The sequence below is a fragment of the Gambusia affinis genome, linkage group LG20 (assembly GCF_019740435.1).
Source record: "Gambusia affinis linkage group LG20, SWU_Gaff_1.0, whole genome shotgun sequence".
NCBI lineage: Eukaryota > Metazoa > Chordata > Actinopteri > Cyprinodontiformes > Poeciliidae > Gambusia > Gambusia affinis.
Window position 1 is genome coordinate 14378990 of NC_057887.1, and position 27797 is coordinate 14406786.

The 27797-nt window shown below is 43.2% G+C and overlaps 1 protein-coding gene across 4 annotated transcripts in view; it reads left to right on the forward strand.

Moving 5' to 3' along the window:
* The window catches only part of dock1 (dedicator of cytokinesis 1), a 221114-nt gene that overhangs the window by 20649 nt on the left and 172668 nt on the right, over window positions 1-27797 (forward strand). For all 4 annotated transcript variants that reach the window (XM_044103786.1, XM_044103787.1, XM_044103788.1 and 1 more), the window contains exons 2-10: window positions 2915-2998; window positions 3695-3735; window positions 3848-3903; window positions 4779-4875; window positions 6680-6828; window positions 7859-7994; window positions 10052-10209; window positions 11705-11786; window positions 12316-12451. In XM_044103786.1, the coding sequence (XP_043959721.1) occupies window positions 2915-2998; window positions 3695-3735; window positions 3848-3903; window positions 4779-4875; window positions 6680-6828; window positions 7859-7994; window positions 10052-10209; window positions 11705-11786; window positions 12316-12451 (939 nt within the window). The remainder of the gene's footprint in view (window positions 1-2914; window positions 2999-3694; window positions 3736-3847; window positions 3904-4778; window positions 4876-6679; window positions 6829-7858; window positions 7995-10051; window positions 10210-11704; window positions 11787-12315; window positions 12452-27797) is intronic.

Sequence of the window (27797 nt, forward strand, 5' to 3'; positions counted from 1 at the left end):
TAATCCCACCTCCCTTTTGATTGCTCTGTTGTTTTCTATCTTTCTAGGCACCGTTTGTGTTTTAGAGGCGCTGGAATGAATGCCGTTGTCTTTGTTCTGCTGTCGGCCAATGGCTCACATTCGTTAGATTGTTGTTGGGGATGACTAAATGCACTGTGGACATGCTTGTGAAAATGGACAACAAAAACAACAGCATTGAATTAAAACAGGCGACAGACACAATTTCATGCTCTCTCTAGGTCGCACAGAAAATAGACTGCTAAATAGTGCACATACATCAAATCAATACATCTTTTTTGCATAATTAACAACATGGAAACAAAATTTGTGTGAAAAATGCTTAAATAGATATGAACACGTAATTGAAAAGGAATTTTGTCTCATGTTTTGTTCATGACAAAACAAGTCCAACAGGTTAACAGCCATCTACGTGTTGGACTTCCTCCTTGTACATCAACTCAACATTCCCATGAATGAGTCCCAATATTGGATATTTCTATGACAACATTTCCTCACTTAGTATTTTTTCCCTTTATTAAAGTCTTCCCATCACAATGTCTGAACTTTCAGATCTTGGTAATTAATATTCTTTGGTGCAGACATAAAGGGCAGTGAAACTCCACCCAAATGGCAACTAAGATATTTTTCAGCTGCAATATCGCACGTTAACATTGCAATGACTTCTGCAATTCAACATGCTGTGCACTTTTTGTACTAACACATGGTTTAGTTGTGGATGCTGTTACTGTGGAAGTAAGACTTAAACATTGTTATTGGTGAGCTGTTAAATAGGCAGGAAAAGACAGGACAAGAGAGCAAAAAGGAATTAATAAATATTTCTCATCATCATTTTCATCATTATCACAACATTACCACAAAATATTGTGATACACTTTTTAATTCAGATCGCACATTCCTATTTTCAGCTTCGGTCTGTCATGGAAGATGTTGGATCTTTACGTTTTAGTTGGTGTCAGACTCCCGGATATACAGTCTGAGACAGATTTCTATATGTTTCAATAACATGAAATGTCAAAGTCAATTTAAAATGTCAGCACAGAATAAAATTTTTCTTTGCTTTCAAAATATTAGCAAATTGCTGTCCTTACAGTTTGTTACAGCTTCTTTAGATAATCAGAACTGAGTAAATATCAGTTTCTTTGGTTAAAGCTTTTGAACCAAAAATACAATCATTAGTAGCTTTTGATTTGCATCAAAAAAAAAATTCCTGTGTGCGAGCAAGATGTATAAAACGGTCAGGAGTCCAACGGCAACAAAAGCAGAAAGACTTTGTTTTGTAGTGCTGTCAGACATAAGCCCCTTAGCGCTAATGGGAACAAAAAAGAATGGTACGTCCCACCTGATGTCTCTAATGAACTGTAATGAGCGTGTCAAATGGCAGGTGGTTCTTGGGGCAGGGGGATGGATAACACACATGAGGGATAAACCGGCTGGGAAGGCTGCAGTACCTGAAGCTATGGTCTTTTTTTATTTTTTTTTTGTATTAAGCAGTCTTTTACCACAAGAGCTAAAGCCCTCCTGCTCTTTCTGTTACAGCTTCATTACACGCACCTCAATTGATACTTTTGTGCCTTACTCATCCAGCTTCTCTGCTGCAGTGGAGCTCCTTGAATACAGACGGGATTTGATGTTAGGCTTAAATATTAACCTTTGAGCTGTGAAATTATTACTGTTACTTACTTTGCATGTCAAGACACCATTTTTACTTTTTTGGCACCCGTCTAAAATGTAGACCTAAATGTCTCAAGTGATCATCATCAATAAAATATGTACACATAAATTATTTTTCTCTTGTTTAATAAATTTGCCCTCTTTTTAAATTGTGTGTCTCCAATTGCAACTGTGATCACATACTTGAAAAAATTCATAATTGTTATCATTTTAATTGTGTTGTGTACTAAAATGGTTACACAGTTATGTAAATTTTTTTTGTTGTTTTTTTTTGGCCTGTTTATACAGATGAACTGATCAGCTTTTCCTGACCGATATCTATTTCAATGTTTCTTACATTCTGAAAAAAAAGTGCTCCAGGTCCTTTAGTTAAAGTAGTTTTGAATCCAATATAAAATTAAGAAATTACAAGATCATTTTTAATTATGTGTTGTAGCTTATATCCTTAATCTTCTATTGGATTTGCATTAAACTCAAAAGCTTGGGTCAAAGATAATTGCTGTTGCTGATGGATTTCTTAACTGAAACCAGATTTGTTCAACAGAATGATTGATTGTTCTTTTTTTTTTTTATCACCAATCAAGAGAATATTGCCCAATTCAGATCTCTTAATTGACTGGCTAGTGCATCAATTTTATTCTTTTGAGTGAAATTTTTGCAGTGTTCTTTTACGGTACCGTGTTGAACAGAATGCTTAAGCTGAAGGTGCTAGTAAGCAAACTGCTTTTTATTATGACTGCATATTGATTTTTCTCCTAAGATCCAGCGTCTATAAAAGCAAGATGCTCTGTAAGACATTAGGTTATTCTAATTTCTACTGCATGGTTAGTAAATAACAAAATTAACAAAAAAAGTATTATATACTATTTTGTCTGGAGACAGTCCAGATTGTCATCAGATGTTTTGTTTGCTTCGTCTTGCTTCAAGTAACTTTGTCTTTGTCATCAGTGTTGTTTTGACATAATTCTCTAGTATTGATTTCTCTGCAGTAGGTGGTGGAAGTGTGTTGATGTCACAGCTGAAACAGGTGCTACACTCAACCATCACACTGTGTCATAGAGTGTGGGTGCATGTCGTGTGTAAACGTGCACTAACCTTTACTACACATTGCAGCGACACACATTTGGAGCCTCAAGGGAGCCAAATACTTTATTGCCTTTTTTCTCTACCTGTAATATCCTTTTCTCATATATTGTCCTCTGTTTTCTTTTTTTTTCTTAAGCAATCTATAACTACGATGCCCGGGGAGAAGAGGAGCTGTCACTGCAGATCGGAGACACGGTGCACATACTTGAGACATATGAAGGTGAGAACTGACACTTGATGAAAGCTGACAACCTGGAAATGAATATTAAGTAGCTTTTTATTCTCTTTTCAGACTTTTGCAAATATTTTTAATTTGAAATGTTCAACCTTGGTGGAGAGAAATGCTGTTTATTAACTTCAATATTGTCAGCTGGGTTTTTGTAAAAAGGCCTTTTGCGATTTAAATAAAAAAGAAAGTACATCCTCTTTTACTTTTTGACAATGGCTTTGAGATATGATATATCAGGTTTTAAAGTTGGTGAGCTGCACACCATAGAATTCACTATGATGGTTTGTGCTTTTCTATATTTACACATTCTTCAATTCCCATCATAGAAGTTGATTCAGGTTTTTTTTTTTCCCCCATTTTGTTTGAGGTCATTGTCATTTAGTGCAGTTCGGTTATTTGAAAATTCAAAAGAGAAAATAATTTTGAATGCAACTGTCACATATTCACACCTCCACTTCTGTGCTTTACTATTGCTATAAAATATTTGTTCTAACTGTAGGAATGGTAGGTGGGCGGTTCTAAACCTTTACTGACTATTCTGTACAGTTTCTGTTAACTTATTCTAACTTTTGATTGGGTATTAAATATGCATTGTGTCAAAGTTTATTTTTTTATCTTACTTTTATGCTAACTAGTTGAAATCAAAATGACAATTGATAGAGCCATATTATTTTTGTTTTTTACTAGCCTGGTACAGAGGATACAGGCTGAGAAGAAAATCAAAAAAGGTAAGTGACTGATAAACAAAGACTTTGATTCCTTTGTGACATAATTTGTTAGAATTCTAGTATTTATTTCTGTAAAACAGTGTTACGTATTTATTTATTTTTCCTATTGCAGGGCATATTTCCTGCTTGCTACATCCACCTAAAGGACGCCACAGTTGAAGGCAGTGGGTCAGTATCTTTACCATCAGATGTCAATACAAGGTTGTTCTATGATCAAAAATCTTGCCATTTATAAAACCATATCTACTGAAAATTGTAATGAGAAAATTGTAATTATGTAAAGCGCTGACTTCCTTTCCCATTTTTGGCCAAGTAAGTTCTGTTCATGGTAATTAGAATATTAGAGCATAAAATGTGGAACTCAAAATATCTTTATTTACCTTTTTTCCAGGAGGTGTTGATGTTTTAAACAGTCTTAAAAAATTATATTGTATATCTATAATGGCTAAAAGAAAGCTGGACTTATGTATGTTCACTGATTTTTTTTTTTTTTTGGTCCGGCTGGATGATCACCAGTCTGGGCCAATCAAGATGAAAATCAGAAATTTACTGCCATTATTTAAATGGAAACATTGTTTTAAGGGCATTTCCTTAGTAGTAAAGCTTTGAAAATTTATGTGTTGGGATTTTTTCATCTGTGTATCTCAGAGATCAGAATGCTGGAATTAGGTTGATTATTTTTAGAAACAGTGTATTTTATCAGAAATTGCTCTGATCAGTGGGAGAGGAAATAATGTGTTAATAAGAAGTTACCTGTTGCCACTTTGTCAAGTTAGAAATGGGTCCAAAATAACAGCATGTAATATAATGTAATCTACAATAAGAAACTATTTTTTTTCTCCTTTTTTGTTTTACTCAAGTGACAACTGCATAGATTTCTGTACTGCCGCCATGCACTTACACTTCATTCAACTGTCTTATTGATTAACTCAAATATTAACTGAGACTAACATGTAATCCAACTAGGGGTTGGACATACCTCCTGAGTTCACATGTTGTTTTTAAGGGAATAAAGTTGGATTGTGCATCCTTTGTTGCTGCAGGCAAAAGGAGACTGTTATTCCCACTGAGCTGCCTCTAGTTCAGGAGGTTACAACAACGCTGCGGGAGTGGGCTACAATATGGAGGGACTTGTATGTGGTGAGTCATCCTACCAAAAGCTGCACTCACTCACTCACTCACTCACTCACATTCATGTTGCATGCACAGCAGAGAAGTGTGGAAAACAAAAGATACACTCTGTTTTTGCTCTGGGATATTTTGTATTGGTGTGTAATGAAAAGGATCTGGACTTTTTGTGTTTTTCTCTTTTTTTGGAAGTTTGCAAGTTTTGGAAGTACGAAACACGGCAGATTCCTCTCTCATTATCTATTAAAGAAAGATGAAGCCGTAATAAAAAAAGATGTGCTTGAAACACAAAGAACACCTTATGAATTAACACCCATGCTTCTTTATAACATTGATTTATTCAATTAAGTTTTAGCCACAGCTCTTTAAAGGTCCCACCACAGCATATTGTTGGGATCTGGGATTTGACTGGGCCATTGGCAGTTTGCTCTTTCAGCTATTTTTAAATAAATTTTCTTTGGTGTTTCTCGACCAAAAGTATGTGTCGATGTCTCAGTTTCGACCAAACTTCATCAGTAAAGACACATTATTTCAATGCAAGGTGCATCATCACTCCTCTACCCCTGTGCATGATAGTTGTTGTGTTTATGCTAAAGTGCTGCATTTTGTTTTCAGCATACAAGGAGCTAATTATAGTAGCAATATTCTTTTCGTAGAAAACAGACTCTCTTATCACGATCCTACCAAAAATAGTAACATTAGTCAAATGTTTTTCTAACTTTACAATGACCAAACAATTTAACATGCTAACGGAGTGCTGTAGAAACAGCCCTTCTATATGTTTTTATTTTCATTTCTTTGAGCATTTCACTTCATGAACTCTTCTTCTTGGAAGAATAGCAATTGTCTTAAGTTTTTTTTACTTGTAAATAACCATTTTTGCTGTAGAATGACAAAATTTAATTTAGTTACTTAGCGTCTTATATTAATGAACAATTTAAATTAATGTGGTTAGCATTACAAGAACGGCAGTGTGTATTCAAAAAGAATGTCAAGTTTTCCATATCCAGGACATACCACAACAAAGGTTGAAATATCAAAAGATTAACAAGTGCAGAAAATGCTATACTGAGTTTCTGACTAGCCAGTCACTAATCAGAGCTGACCAATTCTGTTCACCTGGGGATTTCTCTGCATATTACTTGATCATATTGTTCAGAAAAAATCTCATATTGATGGGAAGCAATCATTTTCCTTGCTGATATTTTCCACCCTTGTGTGTGAGGATATAAATGTGTCCTCTGGAGCTTATAAGAACTACTGTTATGCTGCAGATGTATGTAGCAGCTGTTTTTATATCTGTGGACATCCCTGCTGATAATTGTATTTGTTCCTTTCCTTCATAAATCCCACTGAAGCACCAAAGATGTACTTTGTTTTTCATACACAGCATTTTAAATATGGATTTTGGGTGTTTTTGTTATGTACTAAATAATGGAAATGCTTAGTGTATTTGTTTTTGCTTGCTTCTTGTACATGAAGGTTAAATTTAAGTGATTTTGGACCATTATGCAAAATGTACAGCTGAATATATGCATAACCTTTGAAGTAAATGACAAAGTTCTATCCTTTTCCCCAGAATTTAAAAAAAGAAAGACTTAATGCACGTCGGTGAAGGACACAGAGAGAGCAAATGTCTCTTTCTGAAAAAAATTGGTGCATATATCCATCAGGCTGTACCAATTTTGACACAAATATATTGCTTTATGTCCTCACAGAAATGAAGCACAAAGTGGCTAACCTGCTGTTAAGATTGAGTACCTCTTGGCATTTAGTTTCTTCAAGTCTGATAGTTGTACTATATTCTGTCTAAAAGGGGGACAAACGCGAGATGTTTAACTCTGTCCGTGACATGATCTACGACCTCATCGAATGGCGGTCACAGATCCTGTCTGGCACCCTCCCGCAGGATGAGCTCACTGAGCTCAAGCAGAAGGTCACCTCCAAGATAGACTACGGCAACAAGTAAGCATTTCGTTTAACGATTTTAACCTCCTCCTGTCCTGGATTATAACTCCTCTTTTCAGAATAAAGTAAAAATGTGCATATAGCTTCCTGGAAAATGTGCTTCATTAGAGTGGGAGTATAGGACACTAAATTTCAATATTTTTGAAATCTTAATTTGTAATTCTGATTAAAAAAAGGATATATTTCATTTGTTTTTTTTTGTTTTTTATGTTAAATTCAATAATTATGGAGTACAGGTAATGGAAATCCCAAATTTAGTTGTTCAGAAACTTTAAATATTACATAAAAGAAGAAAAATCTAAACATTTATTGCAGAAATGAACCACTTTGGTGTTCACAGTTCTGTATCCAAGCATATTAATGGTAAGTTTAGTGGAAGGAAAAATGTTTAATGAGAATAAGAAAACAGCTAGCTCAGGTGTCCAAATTCCTCTTTTCAGAAGAAAATAAAAATTGCATATTACTTTGAAAATGTCTAACATTTCTGAAACAAATTAGCTTTTCAGTAATATTCATATTCATTAAGATACAACTGTAGGAAGCCACTGTATGCCTGCCTCTGCAAACTTCAGGGTATTACATCACAAAGTGATGACTTTCACTGTGTCTGCAGTAAGACAACAAAATTGTTTGGCAATGAGTTTTGTGGAGCTCTATTCTGCTGCTGTGATGAAACTTTAAATCCTGGTCCTGTAGAGATATTGCTTTTGCCACTGCAGAGGCAGATACTGATGTGTTTAAAAAGAAAACCATTAGGTGCATGTTGGCAGCCTGCTGTTGTCTCTGCCGAGTCCCTCCAGAGCAGAAACACTGGAGGGAGAAAGAAAAGCCAGATGAGCTTTGAAAGAAAACAGTGGAGCAGAGGGGAAAATTATATGAGCATCAAATAAGGGAACTGACTGGGAGCACACAGTGACTACACGCTGTTTGGTTTTTCAAAAATGGAACCATGTGTTTGGCATTTTGTTCTCGTTCATTCTGACATGTTTTGAAATATGTTCACCGCCTTTTTCTTATTCAATTCAAGATACTTGGATCTTGATCTGGTGGTCAGAGACAAAGATGGAAACATTCTGGACCCAGAGCTCACCAGCACCGTCAGCCTATACAGAGAACATGAGGCGGCCTCCAAACAAATTGAGGACCGGATCCAAGAGGAGAAGGTAAGCAAAGGGAGGATTATGATCCTCCTCTTGAATCTAAACCAATTTAAAGAGAAAGAACATTGGTGCAAAAATACAACTTCATATTTATCTTTTTCATAACTTCTGTTAAGGACTTCTGTGAATTGCCTAGCAAATTAATATGGTGTAACATTTTCCTCATTAGAAATATGTTCTTAATCGGCTTTTAAAAGCTTTGATGTCAAGTCTTATCAGGAAATGTGCAATAAGAGGAACTTATTTTATTTAGAACAACCAAAAGAATCTCTGTAACGGCATTAGAGAAGAAGCCAGCAGTAAATCGCGTTCATTTAGTTATTAGATGCCGAGTTCATTTTGATAGACATATATTCCGTCATTATTGTGATGGTAACATAAACAGGTTGGTATGAACTATTAGCCCACAGTGTTCCAACATCCCATGTGAAATAATTTAAACCCAACTCTTACTGTTATATCTATGCTTATTCACTGTGAATGTGCCCCGATCGTAGCATTGAATAAAACCGGACTAACTTGGATGCTGTCCTTAACCATTTTCACTGGCTCATACTGTCCAGACGTTTTACAGAGAATCCAGGTATATCTTGAGAAAGACAATGCAGGTTGTTGTCAGGCTACAATTCTGTTCAGCTACAACAATGAATCATCAGGTTTTTAAAGTAAAAAGTAGAAAATGGGCTAAATGAATAAAAAAAGTAATTGTCGTTCTATTTAGTTTTATGGTGAGAAGGGCCAGCTTATGGAATTAAGATAATGCGTTAACAAAAAAAGTGCATTTTCTTTAACTATAGTATTAAAAGCTCCCTTAAGCCTCTTATCTTTTTAAAGCCTTTGACTCTTTTCCTTCTGCTATGCAGCTACTGCTGAAATGAACACTTTTGAAGGTAAACATGTACTCTAGAGTTCTTAACCTTCATACAAAAAGATCTTTTTGCATTCATTATAATGATACATATGTAAGAAAGAAAAGATAATGCACAACATGTTCTTGAAATAAGATGTTCAGAGTTGCCGTGGAGACTGCTTCTTCAGTCTTACCTCTCTTAGTTCTCAATCACTTGTCTTCTCACTTACTTTCTCCTGATACCTCTTACACCTTCTTTCCCCCCTTTTTTTCCATGATTCTTCTCCTCTTTCTATTCAATTCCCCCCCAAAAAATATTTGATTCAATTGACAACCTCCGTCAACTTATTTATCATAGAACATTATCTCAATACAGTACAGAGCAATTTAAATTACTGTGTAAAAAAAATACGGATCGATAAGAACATAAAAATGATCTTTCAGATCACATTCGTACTCATCTGCTCCCTTCTTTTTTCTTTTCTAACACATCCTTACCCCTTTCATAAAACAGTCTTAAAAACCAAAATCATTCAGGATGTGATTGCATGCAGAATGATTTTGCATCATAATTTGGAACTACCACTCTGAAATGACTTTAGGCTTTTTCTCTCTCTCCAAAACCACATTTAATATTAACTCTTTTGCTTTTGTTAATAATTAAAAAGTGTTAATATTAAAATATTTTGTATAGTTTTTTTTTTTTTTTTTTTTTTTTTTAAGAGCCGGAATCTGCTAGTACAGAGCTCCAATCAAATCAATGTCATGTAGATGGCTGACAACTCGGTAACTTTAAAAAGCAGTTAAATAACACAATCTATTTATTCAGGATTAAATAGTCAGCATTAGCTTTTAGGATCATTTCTCACCAATAGGCTTACATTTTCAATCAGAGCTCTTTACTGCCTAGTTTAGTTGACCTTATAAATATTTAATGATCAGGTTCTTGCGTACTTTAGATGAGTATTCAAAGTAGCATATAGTAGGTTATTTTACTATAGATAAGCCACAACGGATTATGTGACTTTAAAAACTTTTTATACAGACTATAATACTCAATTCTGACTAATTTTTTTCAGGAAAGAAATCATTTTTGTAAGTCTCATACTTTTTTTTTTATCATTAAAGTACAGCAGATCCCCAAGTCTCAACTGCACATGTTTGGTAAAAAAATCCAATGTTCACAGCCTTTCCTCTGTTTCTCCAACAGTCTCAGAAGCAGAATATTGATCTCACGAGACAAGCAAAGTTTGCCTCCACTCCGGCATTCGCCCTCTTTGTGACTCTGAAGAATGTGGTGTGTAAGATTGGCGAGGATGCAGAGGTGCTCATGTCCCTGTATGATCCAGTGGAGTCAAAGTTTATCAGGTATCCCTTACGTTTACATGGTTACAGATTCCTCCTCTCTTTCATTTTATCTTCTAATTTATGTGCACAGTCCATGTCAAAACAGCATCAGCTGAGCCCTGCAGTCGAAGGATTTTCTTTCTTTTTTTTTTTTTCTTTTTTCAGGGATTTGACATCAAAGTTGTATGATTAGAAGAACTCAGTGGGGCATTTCTTTCGCATTTATCATCAGTCCTAAATTTTAGGCATCTGTAATGCATAATTTGGTAGTCATTGCTAATCCCCAGATAAGGATCCCTTGGGAAATGTTATGTGGAAACTTTATTTTTTTTTTTTCATGCCAAATTGCTCTTTGCAGATAAAAAAAAAAAAGAAGAAAGAAACAAGCAGTTTTGTAGCCAATTTCTTGATATGGTAAAGCTCTGACCCATATTTTTTCTAAAATTGATTCTTACGAATGAATTACATTTCTACATTTTTGCATGTTGCAAATGTTATATTACCATGATGAACAGTTTTATGTTAAAGTGCCCCATTTTACATGAGCCATTCAAACACTATTTTACACCCCAAACAATTCCTGTGTATTTTATTAGGATCTGATGTTATAGACTAATACAAAGCAGTGGATAATTGTAAAGTGGTAGAAAAACTCATCTGTGAAGTGTACCTTGGATTTGTTTTCAGTCTTTTTTTCTCTTGATCCTCTTCAGTGAAATCCAGTTAAATGAACAGCTTTCAAAAGTTACTTAGTTTGAAAATGAAGTATGGAATTTAATCTCAGTATAAATCCAGTGGTTGTGTGCAAGTTTAATTGGAGAACTAAAGCTGCACATCACCCTGAATGTGCTTTCTGGATGGCAAAGTATGGCGATGGCAGCATCATCCTACTGGGATGCTTATCTTCAGCAGTGACAAGACAAATAAATGGAGATAAATAAATGGAAATCCTTAAAGAGAACCTGTTAAAAGCAAACAAAGATGTGACTAGAGCTGTGGTAAATCTTTTTCATCAGGACTGTGATGATTTAAAATGGCCTAGTCAAAGTCCAAATTAAACTGTAAATAAATAAGTAACATTGTCCATTCAGTCTGACTCAGTTTGAGCTCATTTGCCAAAAAGAACATGCCAGGATATCGATCTCTAGATGTTTCAAAGCTGGTAGCTGGCAAATCTTAAAATATTTTGTTTAAAAAGAGGTTCAGTGTACAGACTCAACAGGGATTAACACAAATGCGCACCTAATTTTTAGGTTTATATTTGAACCATTTTCTTTCTATTTTACCATTATCCACTACTTTGTGAAGTTTTTTATATATATATATATATATATATATATATATATATATATATATATATATATATCAAACCACAGTAAAATCCATTGAAACTCAGTCATTCATACTTTTGCAAAACACTTTGCTTGTCAAACACAGTTTTAAGCTCTTAAAAGTCTGACTTTCCTTTGGAGGGAAGATTGGAAATGTTTTTTTTTTACTCGTCTGTCACTCACAGTGAGAACTACCTGGTGAAATGGTCGAGCTCCGGCCTGGTGAAAGACATCGACCAGCTTCATAACCTGCGAGCAGTTTTAACGGTGAGTGTGTTTGGTTGCGTGAACGTTTGTCATTTTGTGTGTGTGTCCATGTGCTCGCCCGACTGTAGTTCTGTTTATTCAGCCATGTTATGAGGCAATTGGGAGCCTCGCTGCAGAGAGCTTGTGTTTGTTAAGCTCTCTCAGTAAGATCAAGACTTGCTATATGTATTTTCTGAGGCAGTCGCCTCTGTCTAATGGAAGCCCAACTGCAGCAGCGTAGGCGTGCACACGCTGAAAGCACTCTGCTGGATTTGGTCGACACCCCCCAGAAGAAAAAAATTTGCCATATTCTCAAAAAGTAGCTGAAATTACTTTTTGCTGAAATGTTTGGCTGTTTTACAAATGTCTGAAAACTTTTGGAAGTTAAATTAATTGATCTATGATTGAGCTTTAGCATTTATATGCATTTTTTCCTCATATATGTGTTGCCATAACTTCGGTGTCGATGCACAGAAGTCATTTTGCTGAGACTTCTAAGTCAAGGCATCATCTGCGTTTAAAACCTTATTATGTTTTTCTTCCTCTGTAGGACTTGGGCAGTGAAGATTTAAAGAGAGAGAAGATCAGTTTTGTGTGTCAGATTGTCAGAGTGGGACGTATGGAGCTGCGGGACAACAACACCAAGAAGCTGACTTCAGGCCTGAGAAGACCCTTTGGAGTAGCAGGTAAATTGAAGCTACATGCTATTTGTCAGCTTCAGCATTTTATGCAACACCACGTATGTTCTACATGAGCAACATGAGCTTGTGTGAGAACTTCTCCAACTGATTAAATATTACATTAGCATGAAAAACTGCACTATAACACATGGAAATCCCTAGCCAAAAATAATTGCACTCCATATATTCCTTTGCACACGCTGATATTATGATGACAATTTATCCACACTACATTGTGGAGACCTAAGTGAAGTAATAAAAAACACTGTTTAAAACTCATAACAATGGCTTTTCTCTGCTTATTGTGTTGTCTTTGCACCATTAATAAACTATATCTGACTATATTAGGTCATCAGGTGTTTTTTTCCCCACTAATGTAAAGATACAGGGAAATTCTGTATAATAAGACTGTTTAAACACTAATCAAAAAGTATTACAGTTCAACTGACAATGTTTAAATTGATAGGAACTGGTATATCTTGTGTGCCTTTGGATTAAAATACATTTGTTAGTTTATAAACTACTGAATGGCTTAGCACGGAAGTACATTAAAGATTAGTTGTTGTCATATTAACCTTTCAGACCACTCAGGTCTTCGGGTTCTATTCTGCATAAAATCAGGACCAAACATGAAGATGCAGTGTTCAATTCTATTCTGAAACAAACTCCCAGAAAAGTTCGAGTTAAATCAGGCTAAAAACCCATTTGCTTAGAGCTGCCTTTGACAACTGGAACATCATAAAGTGTTGTCTGTCTTTCAACCTGACATTGTGTTCCACTGTAATCTAATGCTTTTGCGCATTTGTTTTTTTTTTGTTTTTTTTCCGTTTATTTTCTTCTCATTATAAAAACAGAACTATCAGCTTCTTGTACCAGAGCTACCAGCATATAGAAAAGGAAAAGAGAGTGCCTCAGTGGTCCAGAATCAGGGAGTTTGCTTAATAACAAACATAACTTAATATGCAGTTCCTACTTTCCTGTCTTGAAGTTTAGCTGGCAGGGAAATCTGAAGACAGGCGTTGTTTGGGCCGCAAGGTCACAGTGTTTGGAAGGCTTTTGGTTCTGCTTCGGTTTGCTTGGATGTCTTGGTGATTCCTTACGTTGGCAATCGGCCATAAACAATGATTGATAATCTTGTGTTTTCTGTCTCACTCGTTTAGTGTAGAGAGAGACCAAGAAGGCCAAGAAGAACTGTTATTGTAGCAGTTCTTTATTGGGTGTGCTGTGCACTGCACGTCTTTTTAACCTCATTGTGAATAATTTGTGTGGTGCCTTCAGTCCTTGCCTGACTGAATAAATATTTTTGGCTAAAACTCAGAGACCTTGCTGAAGTAGAGAAAAAAGAATTGTATATTTTTTAATCCCTTGTTGGCAAACCTCCAGGCGTATAGTAAACTAATTAGATTGGCGTCTAGCCCACAGTTGTCCAACAGAGAAAATTATGTCTCTCTTTCAGTGTGTCAAGAACTCTGGTATGAAAATGTATGTAAATTTGAGATCAGTCCAGGCACATGCAGAACAACGGATCATAAAGTACCTAGAAGATTGTGGCAGCCCTGTATGTTGATTAAAAATGATTGCTTATTGTATACTCTTTGTATGAGAATGTGTTCTCTGTATTCTATTAATGTTGTAACGAGAAAATAGAATCGAAACATCTAATGTACTAATGTTTTATATGATTTTAATGATTGAAGTAACTTGTATGATTAAAAGTTACATACAGAACAAGGAGAAGTATAAGGTTGGGGTGTGGAGGCTGATGCAAGCCGTTGTGCAACTCGGAAAGTCCCAAAAGTCCCAGGCTATGACACATGCCGCTGTTGCAGCTTGGAAAGCCCCAAAAAGGCACCAGCACATAGTTTTGCAATAGGGTCATTGTGTCTCAAGCTGGAATCAATTGCTCTCGGAAAGTCCCAAGATTTACAAGCACATTACCTCACGAGTGAGTCAAAGTGCCCAAATTTGCAGATGGGCGGGTTACGCAACTATGAAGCAGCGCACAAACTGTTCTTTGTCTCTCTCTCTCCCTCTCCCTTCCTCGGTGTATACCCCAGGGAGGGAGAAAAGTATAAAAACATGAGACCAAGGTGATACATTGTTCTTCGTCGCCGGCGCTGAGACTCTACACAAGTGTGGTAAGAAGACCAGCAGAGGACTACACCCTGGAACCAAGAAAAGCGCCTCACAAGGAGGACAACGGAGCTCCTCACGCCGGATCAAAGGGCGAGATCCACCGACCCACTGCCTTGGTTCCTAATTAGATTTCCAAACTCTGCACTCTACCCAGCGATTTCAAAGAATTACATCTCAACGGACTTGGGGAACTGAACAAAAGTCACAGGATCGACTAAGGGCTGTTCGGCTGGATGAAGCAGACAGTTCATTTTTGTTTCGGTTCCAAAGAGGATTTATGATTTAAAGTCAAAGACTCTGACCAAGGACTACAAGGACTCCGGTTGCCAAGATCCGATACCATCGATGAGTATGAGTTGTGCCACACCCCAAAGCCTATTCGATAGATAGATGACAGTGTAGGGAGGTTGTTAGGTAAAGGTTGAATTGATCTAAACTATATTGATTTTCTTTGTATGGTAATCACAAGTAAATTTTGTATGCCTGTCATTTCCCCTGCTAAAGCTTGCTTAATAAATACATACATTTTAAAATTCTGATTAGGTTGTGGACATTGAAATTAATTGAGTCATTCGAGTTAAAGTTCTTCTATTTATAGTAAAATCAGTATGCATGATTCTAGTAAAGTGGTGGCTTCGGACTTTCCTTTGGTGAGAGAAAAATAATGACCCTGTGATTATCTTAGTCTTAGTCACTAAATAAAATCTAGCCGGTAACAAGTGCCCGTTACAATAGAAAGAGAACTGCCGTTAACAGAAGTGGTTATTGGAATTATACAGCTGCGAAGGCTACTCAGTTGGTTGTTCCTTAACTGAAAAGGGTCATAACTTCTGGATCGGAGGCAGTCAGTGCTAGACGTGTCTCTTTCGCCACCAGTTTAAACAGATTATCTCTTATAGATCACATTCAGGGTAAGACCCGGGTCTTAGAGATTTTCCGGACCTGTTAGACAGAGAACTGGTTCAGTAGTCAGCCCGAGGAGTTGTGAGGAGAGGGCGGGGCTGGCTATTGCGCAGTAACAAACATGGCGTCCCTGGGTGGGCCCAAGTCCAACGGAGTAGGAGGGCCTCAGGTACTAAGTCAGTAAAAACAGATGTGTGATTCTGAATAGCTCACTTAGTGGCTAGCTCCTAGGGAGAGGAGCTAGTGGTGACTGATAGGGCTGTCAGTCACAACCCTCGCAGTAACTGTATAGCATACAGGTGAGGGAAAGCTTCTACTGAGGATAAATGACCAGATCCAGACAGTGAAGCCAGTAGCCAACCCGGCCTGGACCCATCCCTGCTCTATATCGATAAGAGAGGCTTTGGGGGAGAGGCAACTCGAAGACAAAGAACAAGAATGGATAGTGAAGATGATGGATACTCGAAAGTTGGACCGATGCAAGAAAATCCACAAGGAAGTGACCTAGGCCACGAGGATGGCGAACAAAGTAAAGGAGAGTGGCGATCTATGCTCTCCACATCCCAACTACAAAGAACTCCAATGAATTTGCTGCTGCTTGGTGATGGATTTGATACATGGACTGAAGTAAATCGACGCATGTTCTTCAATCATCACTACCACTACAAGCAGGAGGACATACCGAACTTGATGGAAACTATAATTAACTCCAAAGGCATCTACAGCTGCTCCAAGCTGGACCATGGGACACGGCTGTGTGTGGCACCATGTCCGGTTAAGGTCAGCAAAAAGAGTGAGATTAAAGTCTGGCTGAAATGGTTTGCTGACCTGCTTGAGGAAAAGAAGGACAGTGAAATAAGGATGGTCTACAGCCCTTCTGAGAAATATGATGGCGTAGTCAAGACAGCGACCCGGGCAGCCGGGTTAGACGGAATACTAGTGGACCCCCATGCCAGAGGAGTTAATCGCTACACGGAATGCCGTGGGGAATTGGAGCGGCTGGAAGCCTATGAGAAGGAGAAGAAGGAACGGAAACGAGCATCAGCCCCGGCTGTGAGAGAGGAGGAATCAGATGTAGCTGAGGCTCCATCCTGTTTCCCGAGCAGGAAAGGAACCCCCGTCAGAGAGTTGGGGTCGGCGAACATGGAACTCGTCAGCCTGATTTCGGACGACGAAGGACCATCTCAACCGGCTCCGTCGGCAGCCCAAGGAAGTCCTCGACCGACACGCCTGGAGGAAGCGAAGGAAGCCCTTCATCAGATAGTTCTGGAGGGGGAGCTGAAGAAGGCTGCAGCGAATTGGTCAACGCAGAAAGCCCAGCGGTCCGAGTTTCGCCCGACGCTTCACAGCACAGGGAGGAGACCATCGGCGCCGCCACGACATCGGGAGGAGAGCAGCTCAGACGACGCGGGGGACAGCACAGACGAGGAACTACGGGGAACCGACAGTCCGAGGAAAAAGACCCAGAAGTCGGACGGCTGGAGGATGGCCCAGGAACTGGCCCCACTGCCGCCGGAGGCCATCTGTGTCAAGATGCAGACCGGGCTCAAGGTGTTTCAGCTTGTTGGGAGCCCATGGGACATCGAGGGTGATGGACTGATTGTGTTCTCCAACCACAAATACAAGATTCACAACCGGGAATTCCGAGGGGACCTCCAACGTCAAGCCGGAGAGAGTTATCAGCAAAACTCACTGCTGCTGCGGGAAGCGGCCAGAGCCACTGCAACCAGAGGGAAGGTCCTCATCGTGAATGGCTACAGGCTTCCCTACGGGGCAGTGATTCTGGTCCCGATCGACGCTACCAGAAGGGGATAACCTTGAGGACTACCGGAAGAAGATTTGGCACGGCCTCGGCGAGGTTTAGTGGCCGGGAACAATGAAGGAATGAGGCGAGTGGTGGTGAGTACAAGGACTGAGATCACCAAAGCTGCCGGGAACACCGCCCAGTCAGTTGCTGAGAACGGGTTGGTGACCATAGCCAAGACCAACAGTCATCTTTTCGGGTTCAAGGAATTGGTGGTGGTGGTCGACCGCCTGCACCGCTTCAGACGGAGCAAGGGGTGCGGATGGCAGCTGAGATAGAGGAGCAACGCCGGGTCAACCCCCCCCCACCAGAGGCTAAGAAGCTCCCCCTGGTGATCCAGCCGAGCTCGCCTCCAAGTACCTCACAGGCGGGCAAGGCCAAAGTGGTGGAACCCATCAAGATAAAGCTGAGAGCCTCATCAGACGGAGCCGATTCCCAAGCAGCGAAATACGTCAAAGAGTTCACGTTTGAAAGAAGCGACAGTGAACAGGAAAAATTCAACGCAGACAAGGTGAAGAACGAACGGCAGGCTGACAAGGAAGATGAACTGCTGAAACCGGTCAAGATTCAGCCGCTGAACTCCCCCCGATGGGACCCTCTTCGACAGCCGCGGTACGAGGACATCAGCGACGCAGAGGACGGAGAGGAGCAGCGCGAGGACGAACATCCTGCAGCGGAGGAAGAAGAGAGCGACCACGAGAGCGCCTTCTCCGACCCGAAGCAGCCTCCAGCTGATTACAGGCCGCTCCGGACAGGACAACATCGAGGGAAAAAGAAGGAGACGGAGACGTTTGACATCGAAAAGTCTTCCGAGAGATTGGCTCGAGACTTGACCTGGGGTCCCGTCCAGGCCAAGGATGGACGGCGGGCGTATGTACCAGAAGTCGGGCAAAAGGAGTACCAGATCCCGGGAGGTTGGGCCAGCAGACTGGAGGACCGAGTTACACTCGAGGTGGAGGCGACGGTCGGGGAATGGGCCAACATACTGATGACACCGTCCTGCTCTACCCTGACGGCGCACTACTCCCTGACCGCTAACTTCAGGACAGCCTACATCGGGATTATGTACGACGTGATGCTGCGACGACTGAAGAAAGCCGTATACAAGTATTCCCGAGAAACTCGACAGAAGCTGGACGAAGTGTCTGCTGATGAAGAGGAGCCCCAAGGGACATCTCTGCAACTGGGACAAGGGGATCCGCCGCTATTGAAAGGTGTGTCAGCCCAGCCGACAGGATTAAGTGCGAGCCAGGATGCTTACGCTGAACTCAAGAATCTGAGACTGATAATTAGGAGTAAGGGTGCAGATGAGACCAACGAGGAGTATCTGAAGGACGTCTGGCCCACAGTGGTGTCTGCTACTAAGCATGAGGGAGCCAAGAAGCTGTGGCTTACTAGCGTGACCGCGGACCCGATGACTGGATCGGAGTCTGCACAAAACCACTATGAGAGGTTGGTGTTAGAAGACATGGATGATGAAGAATCCCAGATCAAAAGAGCCAGAGGACGACTCGACAAAGGGAGCCGGTTAGAGCCCCTTTGGCATACACTCAAGCAAACCGTTTCCCCGGCACGATATGTGAAGGTGCTGCGCGAAGTGACTAAAGGACGGAGAGGTGAGCTGGTCTTCGTGAAACTGCCGGTGAGAAGCACCACAGTCGCCCAGATGGACACAGCAGTGCAAGGATTTGACCTGGAGCAGCACTACTTCGAAGAAAGACGGAAGAAAGAGTCTAGCCAGCCTGCAAAACCGTCTAATAAGGCAAATGTGAGACCACCATCTAACTTCCAGAGCAGACCCTACCAGCAGGGAGCACCGGAGCCGCAGGGAAAACCAGTCGTCCCGCCAGCACCATCAAACCAGCCAAGGAAAGGCCCGTTCCTGTCAGATGAGGATTATAGAAAATTGAGCCCAGAACAGAGGATGGCCCTCCGTGAGGCCCGCAAGGCCGGGACCGGAGGGTCAACGAAGTAATGGAGTCCAGGTCGCGGGTCATCTTAGAGAATGCCTACTGGAAGGGGGATGAAATCTACGCCAAAGTGGATGGAGTGCCCTATCTAGTGGACACCGGAGCAGAGGTGTCTATGACCCGCAAAGACCTAAAAACAGCAGGACACCTAAAGGTTCAATTTGCCAACGGAAAAGTAGAAGAAATGCCATACGGGACCTGGAAAGGAGTAGTGTGGGTAAAAGGTCCCTATAATCTTCTCACAGTAAAAGACTTGGAAGGACTAGGAAAAAAGAAGAACAATCGTCGTTCCTTGGAGCGACGACTGACAAATCTGAAAGCCAGGCTTGTGAGAGTCGGACCGACACAGGCTGGACCAGAAACACAAGACTGGTACAAGCCGGTCGACATACCAGCAGTGACAGAACAGAAAATTGAAGAGAGCGACTTCTCCCCGGCTGGGAAAGAGAAGCTGCGTGAGATCATCACATCAGCGGAGGTGGCCCGGTTCAAGAACGACTGTGGGGATCTGGGTCCAAAGTTTGTTCATCACATCGAAGGTGGGGTACACCCGCCTGTTCGACAGTACCCGTTGAACCCGGGAGCGGTCGAAGAAATGGACAAAATCGTGAAGGAGCTGAGCGCCCTGGGAATCATCAGAGAGGAACTCAACCCCATCACGAACAGCCCCATCCAAGCGGTAAAGAAACCTGAATCGGCAGGAGGGGGTTGGAGACCGGTGATCAACTTCAAAGCCCTGAACCGAAGAACTGTAGCGAACCGAGCCAGCCTAATCAACCCACAAGGCACACTGAAAACACTCCGTGTCAAGAAGTTCAAGTCCTGCATCGATCTGGCTAATGGATTTTTCTCACTTCGCCTGGCAAGACAATCCCAGGGTAAGACAGCATTCACCCATAAAGGCAAGAGCTACGTCTGGCAGAGGTTGCCCCAGGGATACAAGAACTCTCCAAATGTTTTCCAGTCAGCCGTGATGGAGGTACTGGGGGATGTGGGGGCAACAGTCTACATAGATGATGTTTTCATTGCCGATGACACTGAAGAGGAGCACCTAGCAAAGCTGCGAACTGTGGTCGAAAACCTCACTAAGGCAGGTCTGAAACTTAATCTCAAGAAATGCCAATTCGGACAGTTCCAAGTAAATTATCTGGGGTTCCAGGTCACGTCGGACCTGGGACTCTCGGAAGGATACAGAGAAAAATTGATGAATATTCAGCCCCCTCAGTCAGAAAATGACCTGCAGAAAATATTAGGATTATGTAACTATGTCAGAGACCATGTACCCAACTACCAAAAATATGCCAGACCGTTGTACAACTGCCTGAAGAAAAATGAAGACGGAGAAAACGGAGAAAAGCAACCATGGGTTTGGACAGCAGCTAATCAACAGAACCTGGAGGATTTGAGAAAGGCGATCCAAGCAGCTGTGAGACTGGAACCAAGGAGTTTGACGGATAGATTGGTGGCAGAGATCAGCTGTGAGAACGACGACGCCATGATCAAAGTAAGCAACGAGAACGGGGGCCTGGTTACCCTGTGGAGTTACACCTTGACCTCTGTGGAAAAGAAGTACCCACAGGAGGAGAAAGAGCTGGCGGTGCTAGCTCGTTACTGGAGTGTCCTGAAAGACCTAGCACAAGGACAACCAGTTAAAGTCATCACTCAAAGTCAGGTCCACAAGTTTCTAAGAAAAGGGACTGTTGAAAGCACCAAAGCAACTAACGCACGGTGGGGAAGATGGGAAGACATCTTGCTAGACCCGGAGCTCGAAATTGGGCCTACACAACCCACGAAGAAACGACTACAAGAAGCGCCTGAGACACCAGAACAACCAGAGTGGATACTCTACACCGACGGATCAAGAAAAGGGTCCGATCAGACGGCCTACTGGGGGTTCATCCTGAAGCAAGATGGCAAAGAAAGATGCCGACAGAAGGGAAAAGCCCCCGGCAGCGCCCAAGCAGGAGAAGTGACAGCAATATTGGAAGGACTGTTGGAGTTGGTGAAACGAAGAATCAAAAGTGCCAGAATAGTCACGGATAGCTATTACTGTGCTCAAGCCTTTAAAGAAGATTTGGCCATTTGGGAAGAGAATGGTTTTGAAACAGCCAAAGGCAAGCCAGTGGCGCATAAGGACTTGTGGAAAAAGATTGCCGAGTTAAAGCTGCAGCTAGAACTCGAAGTGGAGCATCAGAAAGCGCACACGCATGAGGGAGCTCATTGGCGTGGGAATGAGGAAGTGGACTGTTACGTCCAACAGCGGAAGATTGTCTTTGTCGGTACCGAGAAGTGGGACAGTACTCCCAAAGGTCGGGAGGTCCCAGAAGAGTACGTGGACGAGGTCGTGCGGAGCGTGCATGAAGCCCTTGGACATGCCGGCGTGCGACCTACCCGTAGGGAGCTGGAGGAGCAAGAGCTTTGGATCCCAGTGAAACAGGTCCAGCGCGTGCTGAGGGACTGCAGTGTGGTCAATACAACGCAGGTCGCCGAGGGCAGCGGTTGGACGGGTTGACCATCAAGAGCACAGTCCCCTGGGGCTCAGTCTGCATGGATGTTGCAGGCCCCATGGGGATAACAGGAAAAAGAGGTGAGAAGTACCTCTTGGTGCTGGTGGATTCTATGTCGGGATTTGTAACTGTGAAAGCAGCCAGGAAAGCAAACGGCAATAGTGTTGTCGGCATGCTGGAGCAAGTGTGCAGTGCCCTGGGAATCCCGAAGGAGCTGCGTACGGATAATGGGACGCATTTCCGTAATGCACAGGTTGATCAATGGTGCCAGACCTATGGGATAATGCGAGTTTATTCACCCCCATACACCCCACAAGCCAACGGGGTGGTGGAGCGCACCATAGGATTAGTGAAAAGCTGGATAGCTAAGAATGCTAACACCAGCAGCTGGAGCACCAAAGCGGTGGAAATTGGACAGGCCCTGAACGACAGAAGCAGAGCCGAGAGGCCCGCCCCCGCGATGGAGCTCAACCAACGGCCGTTCACCACGAAGGAAGTGGGGCGGAGCTCCAGCGACAAAAAGGAGAAGCTGACGCCCAAGGTGCCATTCCAAGTGGGACAGCGCGTGTGGGTCAGAGCAAGAGATCAGCCTGTGAATGCAGCAGTGAAACCCAAGTTTGAAACAACAGACATAGTCAAGCAAGTACTGGATAGGAACACAGTGTTGCTGGAAAAGAAGGGGATCCAAGGAGTCGAACAGCTCAAGCCAGTTCCTAACTAAAGTGAAACAGAAGCCGGTGAAATGGCCAGTGAATCATGTAATACTCCACCCTATCTCGGACTGGCCACCGTGAGAGGGGTGGTTGTTAGAAGAACAACTTCAGGGATTTGGACAGGAAAAGCCCTGAAGAAATTGGAATGGGCCAAAAATGGAATCCTGTCGACGGAGAAAGAAATGGTGATGTGGAGTGGACCTAAGAACTGCTGCCCTGTTTGTTTAACGGACAACCAGCTCCCTACCACCTGGGAAGGACCAGGCCGTGACAAACCCAGGCGACAGGAGGCAACGGCATTGGTACTGGGCTCCCTGCCGGTCTCTCCGGTCATCGTCTTGAGCACCCTGTTCTGCGGGAACTGCCGGATAGGATACCTGCCCCGACTTACGGTGATGGCCCAATGGGGCTGGCAGGAGGAGGAACTGAAAAGATGTCAGTGCATGTGGGACGGCGAGGAACTGTGCTACTGTACTGTCTGTTGTGACTTGATTCAGAAGGCAGGGGTGTCTCCAACGGGACAGGCTGAAGGCTGGCAGGTAAAGAGATACTACAGCGCCCTACGCCTGTTTAAATCGAATGACCGTGCCCGGTCAACTTATGAGAGCCCCATACCAGCACCCCCTTGGTTCCCCGGACCTTCTGCTCCTCCTATTACTCCGGAGGACCCGTCGGGGACAGAAGAAGGGGTGTGGAAGACAGCAGAGGGGCCCCATGACGACTTGTGGACGTCTGTTCAAGCTGCCTGGCCATATGACCCCTCTCGGACGCACGTACCGTTCCTACCGGTAGGCACCCAACATTCCCCAGTAATCTTTCGGGTGTTTCGGCCTCAGTTGAGTCATCCTGCTGGAGAGTTAAATCTACTCCCGGATGACACTAAAGTGCAGGCCGTCAACGGGGGGTGGACAGGCCCTTGGGAGCTAACCACCTGGGCGCATCTGATCTTGGAGATCATCAATGACTGCACCATCCCAGTAACGGATCTACCAGACGTACCAAGGGAGAGTGGAGTACGCACGTCGAACGTATACTACTACAACACCGAGCTGGATGGATGGGGCAGTAATGCCTCGAGACCCAAGGAAAAGTCATCTCTTTACTGGGTGACAGCAGAGTCATCTTTCCGCGATGGAATACTGCAGGTCCCTGGAGGCGTGGCTCATAGGGTAAGAACGCCCTCTGATTCAAGCACCACCCGTCAGGTTCAACTGTCAGTGAAGATGGTCATCATCCCTTTTAAGGGGATCTACTCAGTCGGAGCAACAATCAAGACGGTGCCGGATGAACAGGTCTATGCCACCGTGTCCCTTACTGAACCGGAGCCACCTCGTAAGAAAATAAAGACCAACCCCTGGCAGGCACTCACCTTCACATTTCCATGGAAGAAGAAAAATTAGAAATAACGGACCTACAGGCAAGAGGAACACGAGTCGTCACAACTAAAGGTCAGCAAAAAAATGAAAAACGAGATGGAAAAAGATATTTTGTAAGTAAACTATTTAAAGTAGGCACGGGGGCTTGGTCAGGGACTTCAAAAAGAGGGCCTTTTCTGAAACTCCCCCATGGCTCCGTTTTATTAGATAAACCAAGAGAAGATTTCACTACTTCGTTCCCACTTTCTGAAGCTTATTATTTCCAACATTTGATCTACCTACGCCCAACCGATCTTCAAGACATAGGGAATGTGGGAAATGGCGATGAAAAGGTGCCGAGATCATGGCACAGCGTGTACTATTTTTCCCCGTCAGAACCTGCGGTCTGGAGGGGGCGACAAATGTCTAGCGTGGTGAAGCAAGCAGAGATTTCCCCGGACTGCCGGAGACATCTCCCCTGGATCTTCAACACTGTATACTGGATGACAGCAGGAATGGAAGTAAGAATCAGATGGGGACCCCACTATTTGGAGCCAATACAGGGATTATACTGTGAAATAGCGTTGAACGGCTGCTTCATCTGGGCATCATCCCCCGGCATGGCTAAAACTCTGGTGAGGATGGAAAGTGACCCGGACCGTTTCATCTTCAACAACACACGACTGCCGCTGAGACTGGAGATGGACAGGGTCTACCCCAACCCTCCGCATCAAAGGATTTTTACTCCACCACCTATGGGGTACCGCACCCGGCTCACACTGCAGGGCCAATCTTTGTGCACATATATCACCATTCCAATCCCCGTGGGGCACATGCATGGCGCCTGGGAGGATAAGGCGGTAACAAGTGGTAGTGCACAGGGCCCACTTCCCAGGCCCGACTGTTGGAGGATGTTCTTATGGAAGTGGGTGTGGAGGGGGTTGGAACCAGATCTGCCCTACCCCTCTCCAATATATACCACGCTGCAGCGAGGAAGAACCATCAGACGGGTTGCAAAGAACCCAGCTGCCCAGCGACACACCAAAGCATTAAAGAAGATCTGCGTAACTCCAACTGAAGCAGACCCCAGAGAACGACTGATTCGCCACATGTTGGAACCAAAATGGAAGACATCCATCTGAAAAGAATGCCTACGAAACCAAACCTACTGGCCGACATATCAGCCCCGGAAGACTCAGACGACGACGACTCGGATACCTCTGAAGGACCCCTGCTACGGAAAACGACTACGATTAAGGCCAAATCCCTTTGTTGCAAAAGCGTTCTTACGCTCTTCGCCCTGCTAATCGCTTCTGCTACTCTCACCACTATCCTATACTTCGTTGGAGTTGGACCATGGCAACTTACACACTCAAGAGTCACCTATGGCCACTCCAAGTACGCTAACTTTAATTGCTGGAATGTAAGTACAACATCCATCTTTGTGCCATGGGAAAAAGATACGTCCACCGAGAATATGACTGCTGTATTTGCCAAGGATTATGGCAAAAAGTATGTGGAAAGTCGAGCATTCAGCCTGAATGATTCCGACATCGATGCCCTCATGAATCGTACATGGGAGATCTACAACTACAACTTCCTCACTGACGGAGTTCTCTGCTGGATAAGGATCCTGCAACGCAAGGAACGCCGAACCGCCCGATGCAACTGGATCCACCCAGACCTAGGGGTGCCAGAATGGCACTGCAACATGGCCTGTCGACCTTTGATCTTGTTGCCCCTACAAGGATACTGGGATACAGAAGTAGTCTATGCGGCTCCGCATAGATCCTCAGGTTGTCGAACCTGGCTCCCACGTTGGGACTTTTGGGGGGATTATCACCTGAACTGTGAGGAAGATGTTGTCATCACCAGAAGACCGCCTGTGGTAAGACCTCCAAAAAATAAGACACAACCGTCCAGGATTCATCAAGTTTTACGAACATCACTGCTTTTCTGATTCGGCAAGGCCCCAGACGATTCATATATCAAACGGACCAGGCAGACTGTTATGACAACAAGTTTAAGTTGCTCTCCAGTTGCTTGTGGAACAAATTTATGAGATGTGGCAGTCAAAATTACATAGTACTAGGCATAGAAGAATACATAACTGTCTCATGGGTTCGCGTGAGAGCTGTGCGAACTGAAATAGAACCCTGGCTAAATAACTCGTTCCCATGGACCTACATTGCACCAGCCGAGCTGTACTACATTGGAGATTTTCCTGAAGGGACTGCTCGTTCTCCCGACGGGTTAAAAGGACCACAGGTCGCCGACCTGCGCACCCAACGACTCCCAACTCCTGACGATCTTCTCAATGCTCCTAAAGACCAGTTTGCGAAAATCGACAAGTGTGTGGCCAAGAGGATCTTCGACAGCCTCAACGGAACCACCTGGAGGAGGACTCTCTCCTCTCCACGGTGTGACATCTGGCAGACTAATTACGCCCTTTTCACCGTATGGACCTATGAATGCCCTGACCCTGACTTGGTCCCAACAGCAAAGCTCGCTCTGCAAGGCTGGTATGAGGATTATTATCGAAGGTGGGACTGGGAATTTTGGGGATTTCAACAAAGAGAATTTCAAAACTGGGTGTTACCTTGTCTCAGTCAATCAAATAATTATTGGATAAAATATCAGTATGTTGCCACTGTCTACTCCAAAGAAGTCACCATATGGCCCGGAGCTTTTTGGAGACCCGAGCCATATGTGAACCCAAGACCCTGGCGCATGACGTGTCGACGCAACAACACTGAATGCGTCATATCATTGGCCAGGAAACCTTGCCAAACGCTCATAGGTTGGGAAGACTACTGCAAAGACCATTATGCAGAAGAGTATGACACCCATTCATCGGAAGTTACTTGGAGGAAAATCAACGGAGTGTGGCGGAGAGCAATCGTGAGTGGAAAGACATGTACGGATGCGATCCTGGGATATCACCTCCAGAAGCGCAAAAGCATCCTTAATGCCCCCGTTCCCTTCATCCCACACCCTATCATCGCCATTGCGGAAGGGCATGCATTCCGGAAAAGTCTGTGCCAGGGTGAAGTAGACCATGGGTTCGACTGGGTTGGACCTAACCTTATGTATTCTAACCTTACCTGCTATGTGACCAAAGAGACATGGCAGCAATGTGGAGACGGAAAGAATCAACATGAATGTTACTGGTATGAGGTCCTGGGCTCCTCTGTGGCCACCGTAGTCACCGACGTTGTGGAAGGAGTTGCCGACGTGATAGGGGGAGGGCTCTCTATTGTCGAAGGTTGGATACTCAGTGCCCTGAGTATGCTGTGGCCATACTTGCTAGGCCTCCTGGGCGTTGCCGTGGTTTTGATCATGGGCAAGGTCATCGTGGAGGTGTGGCTGAAGGAACTTTGTCGTTGCAGGGGGAAGGACTATAAGCCCCTCCCCCCCAAGGCGGAGCGTAAATCCGCATAAAAGACAGCTGCTGTGTGCCACCGAGCCATTCCTCTTCACGGCTGCGGTGGGGACCTGACCTAAAGAACAACCATCATCAGAGATCATGGCATCTAACTCATCTACTAACTCCTCTGCTCCGACATCACTCTTTGCGCCTATTCAAGTGAGTACCGTGGAGCAGATTAGTGTCATCTTTGCCTGGGTGATATATTCCCACACCGGTTTATGGTCTACTGATCAGCCACTAAGGGTGGTTGTCGCTCTGCAAGGGTATATGAAGATCATCCTACGCCCTATCTTTCTCCAAAGATGGGATTGTGCTCTATCCCTCTTTGCTTGTTATTTGATGGGCCGAACCCGAATCAACTGGCGTAAAGGCATCGTCGCAGGCCTCTGGCTAACCATGGATACAGCTGCCATGGTAATGGAGTTGGTGTGTGGAGGAGTTCATGCCACCCGTGCCGGTCCCCTCAAAATCGTCACCGCTATCGTAGAGGGGCTCTTGGCTGTCTACATCCTCGTCTACCTGGCACACCAAGCT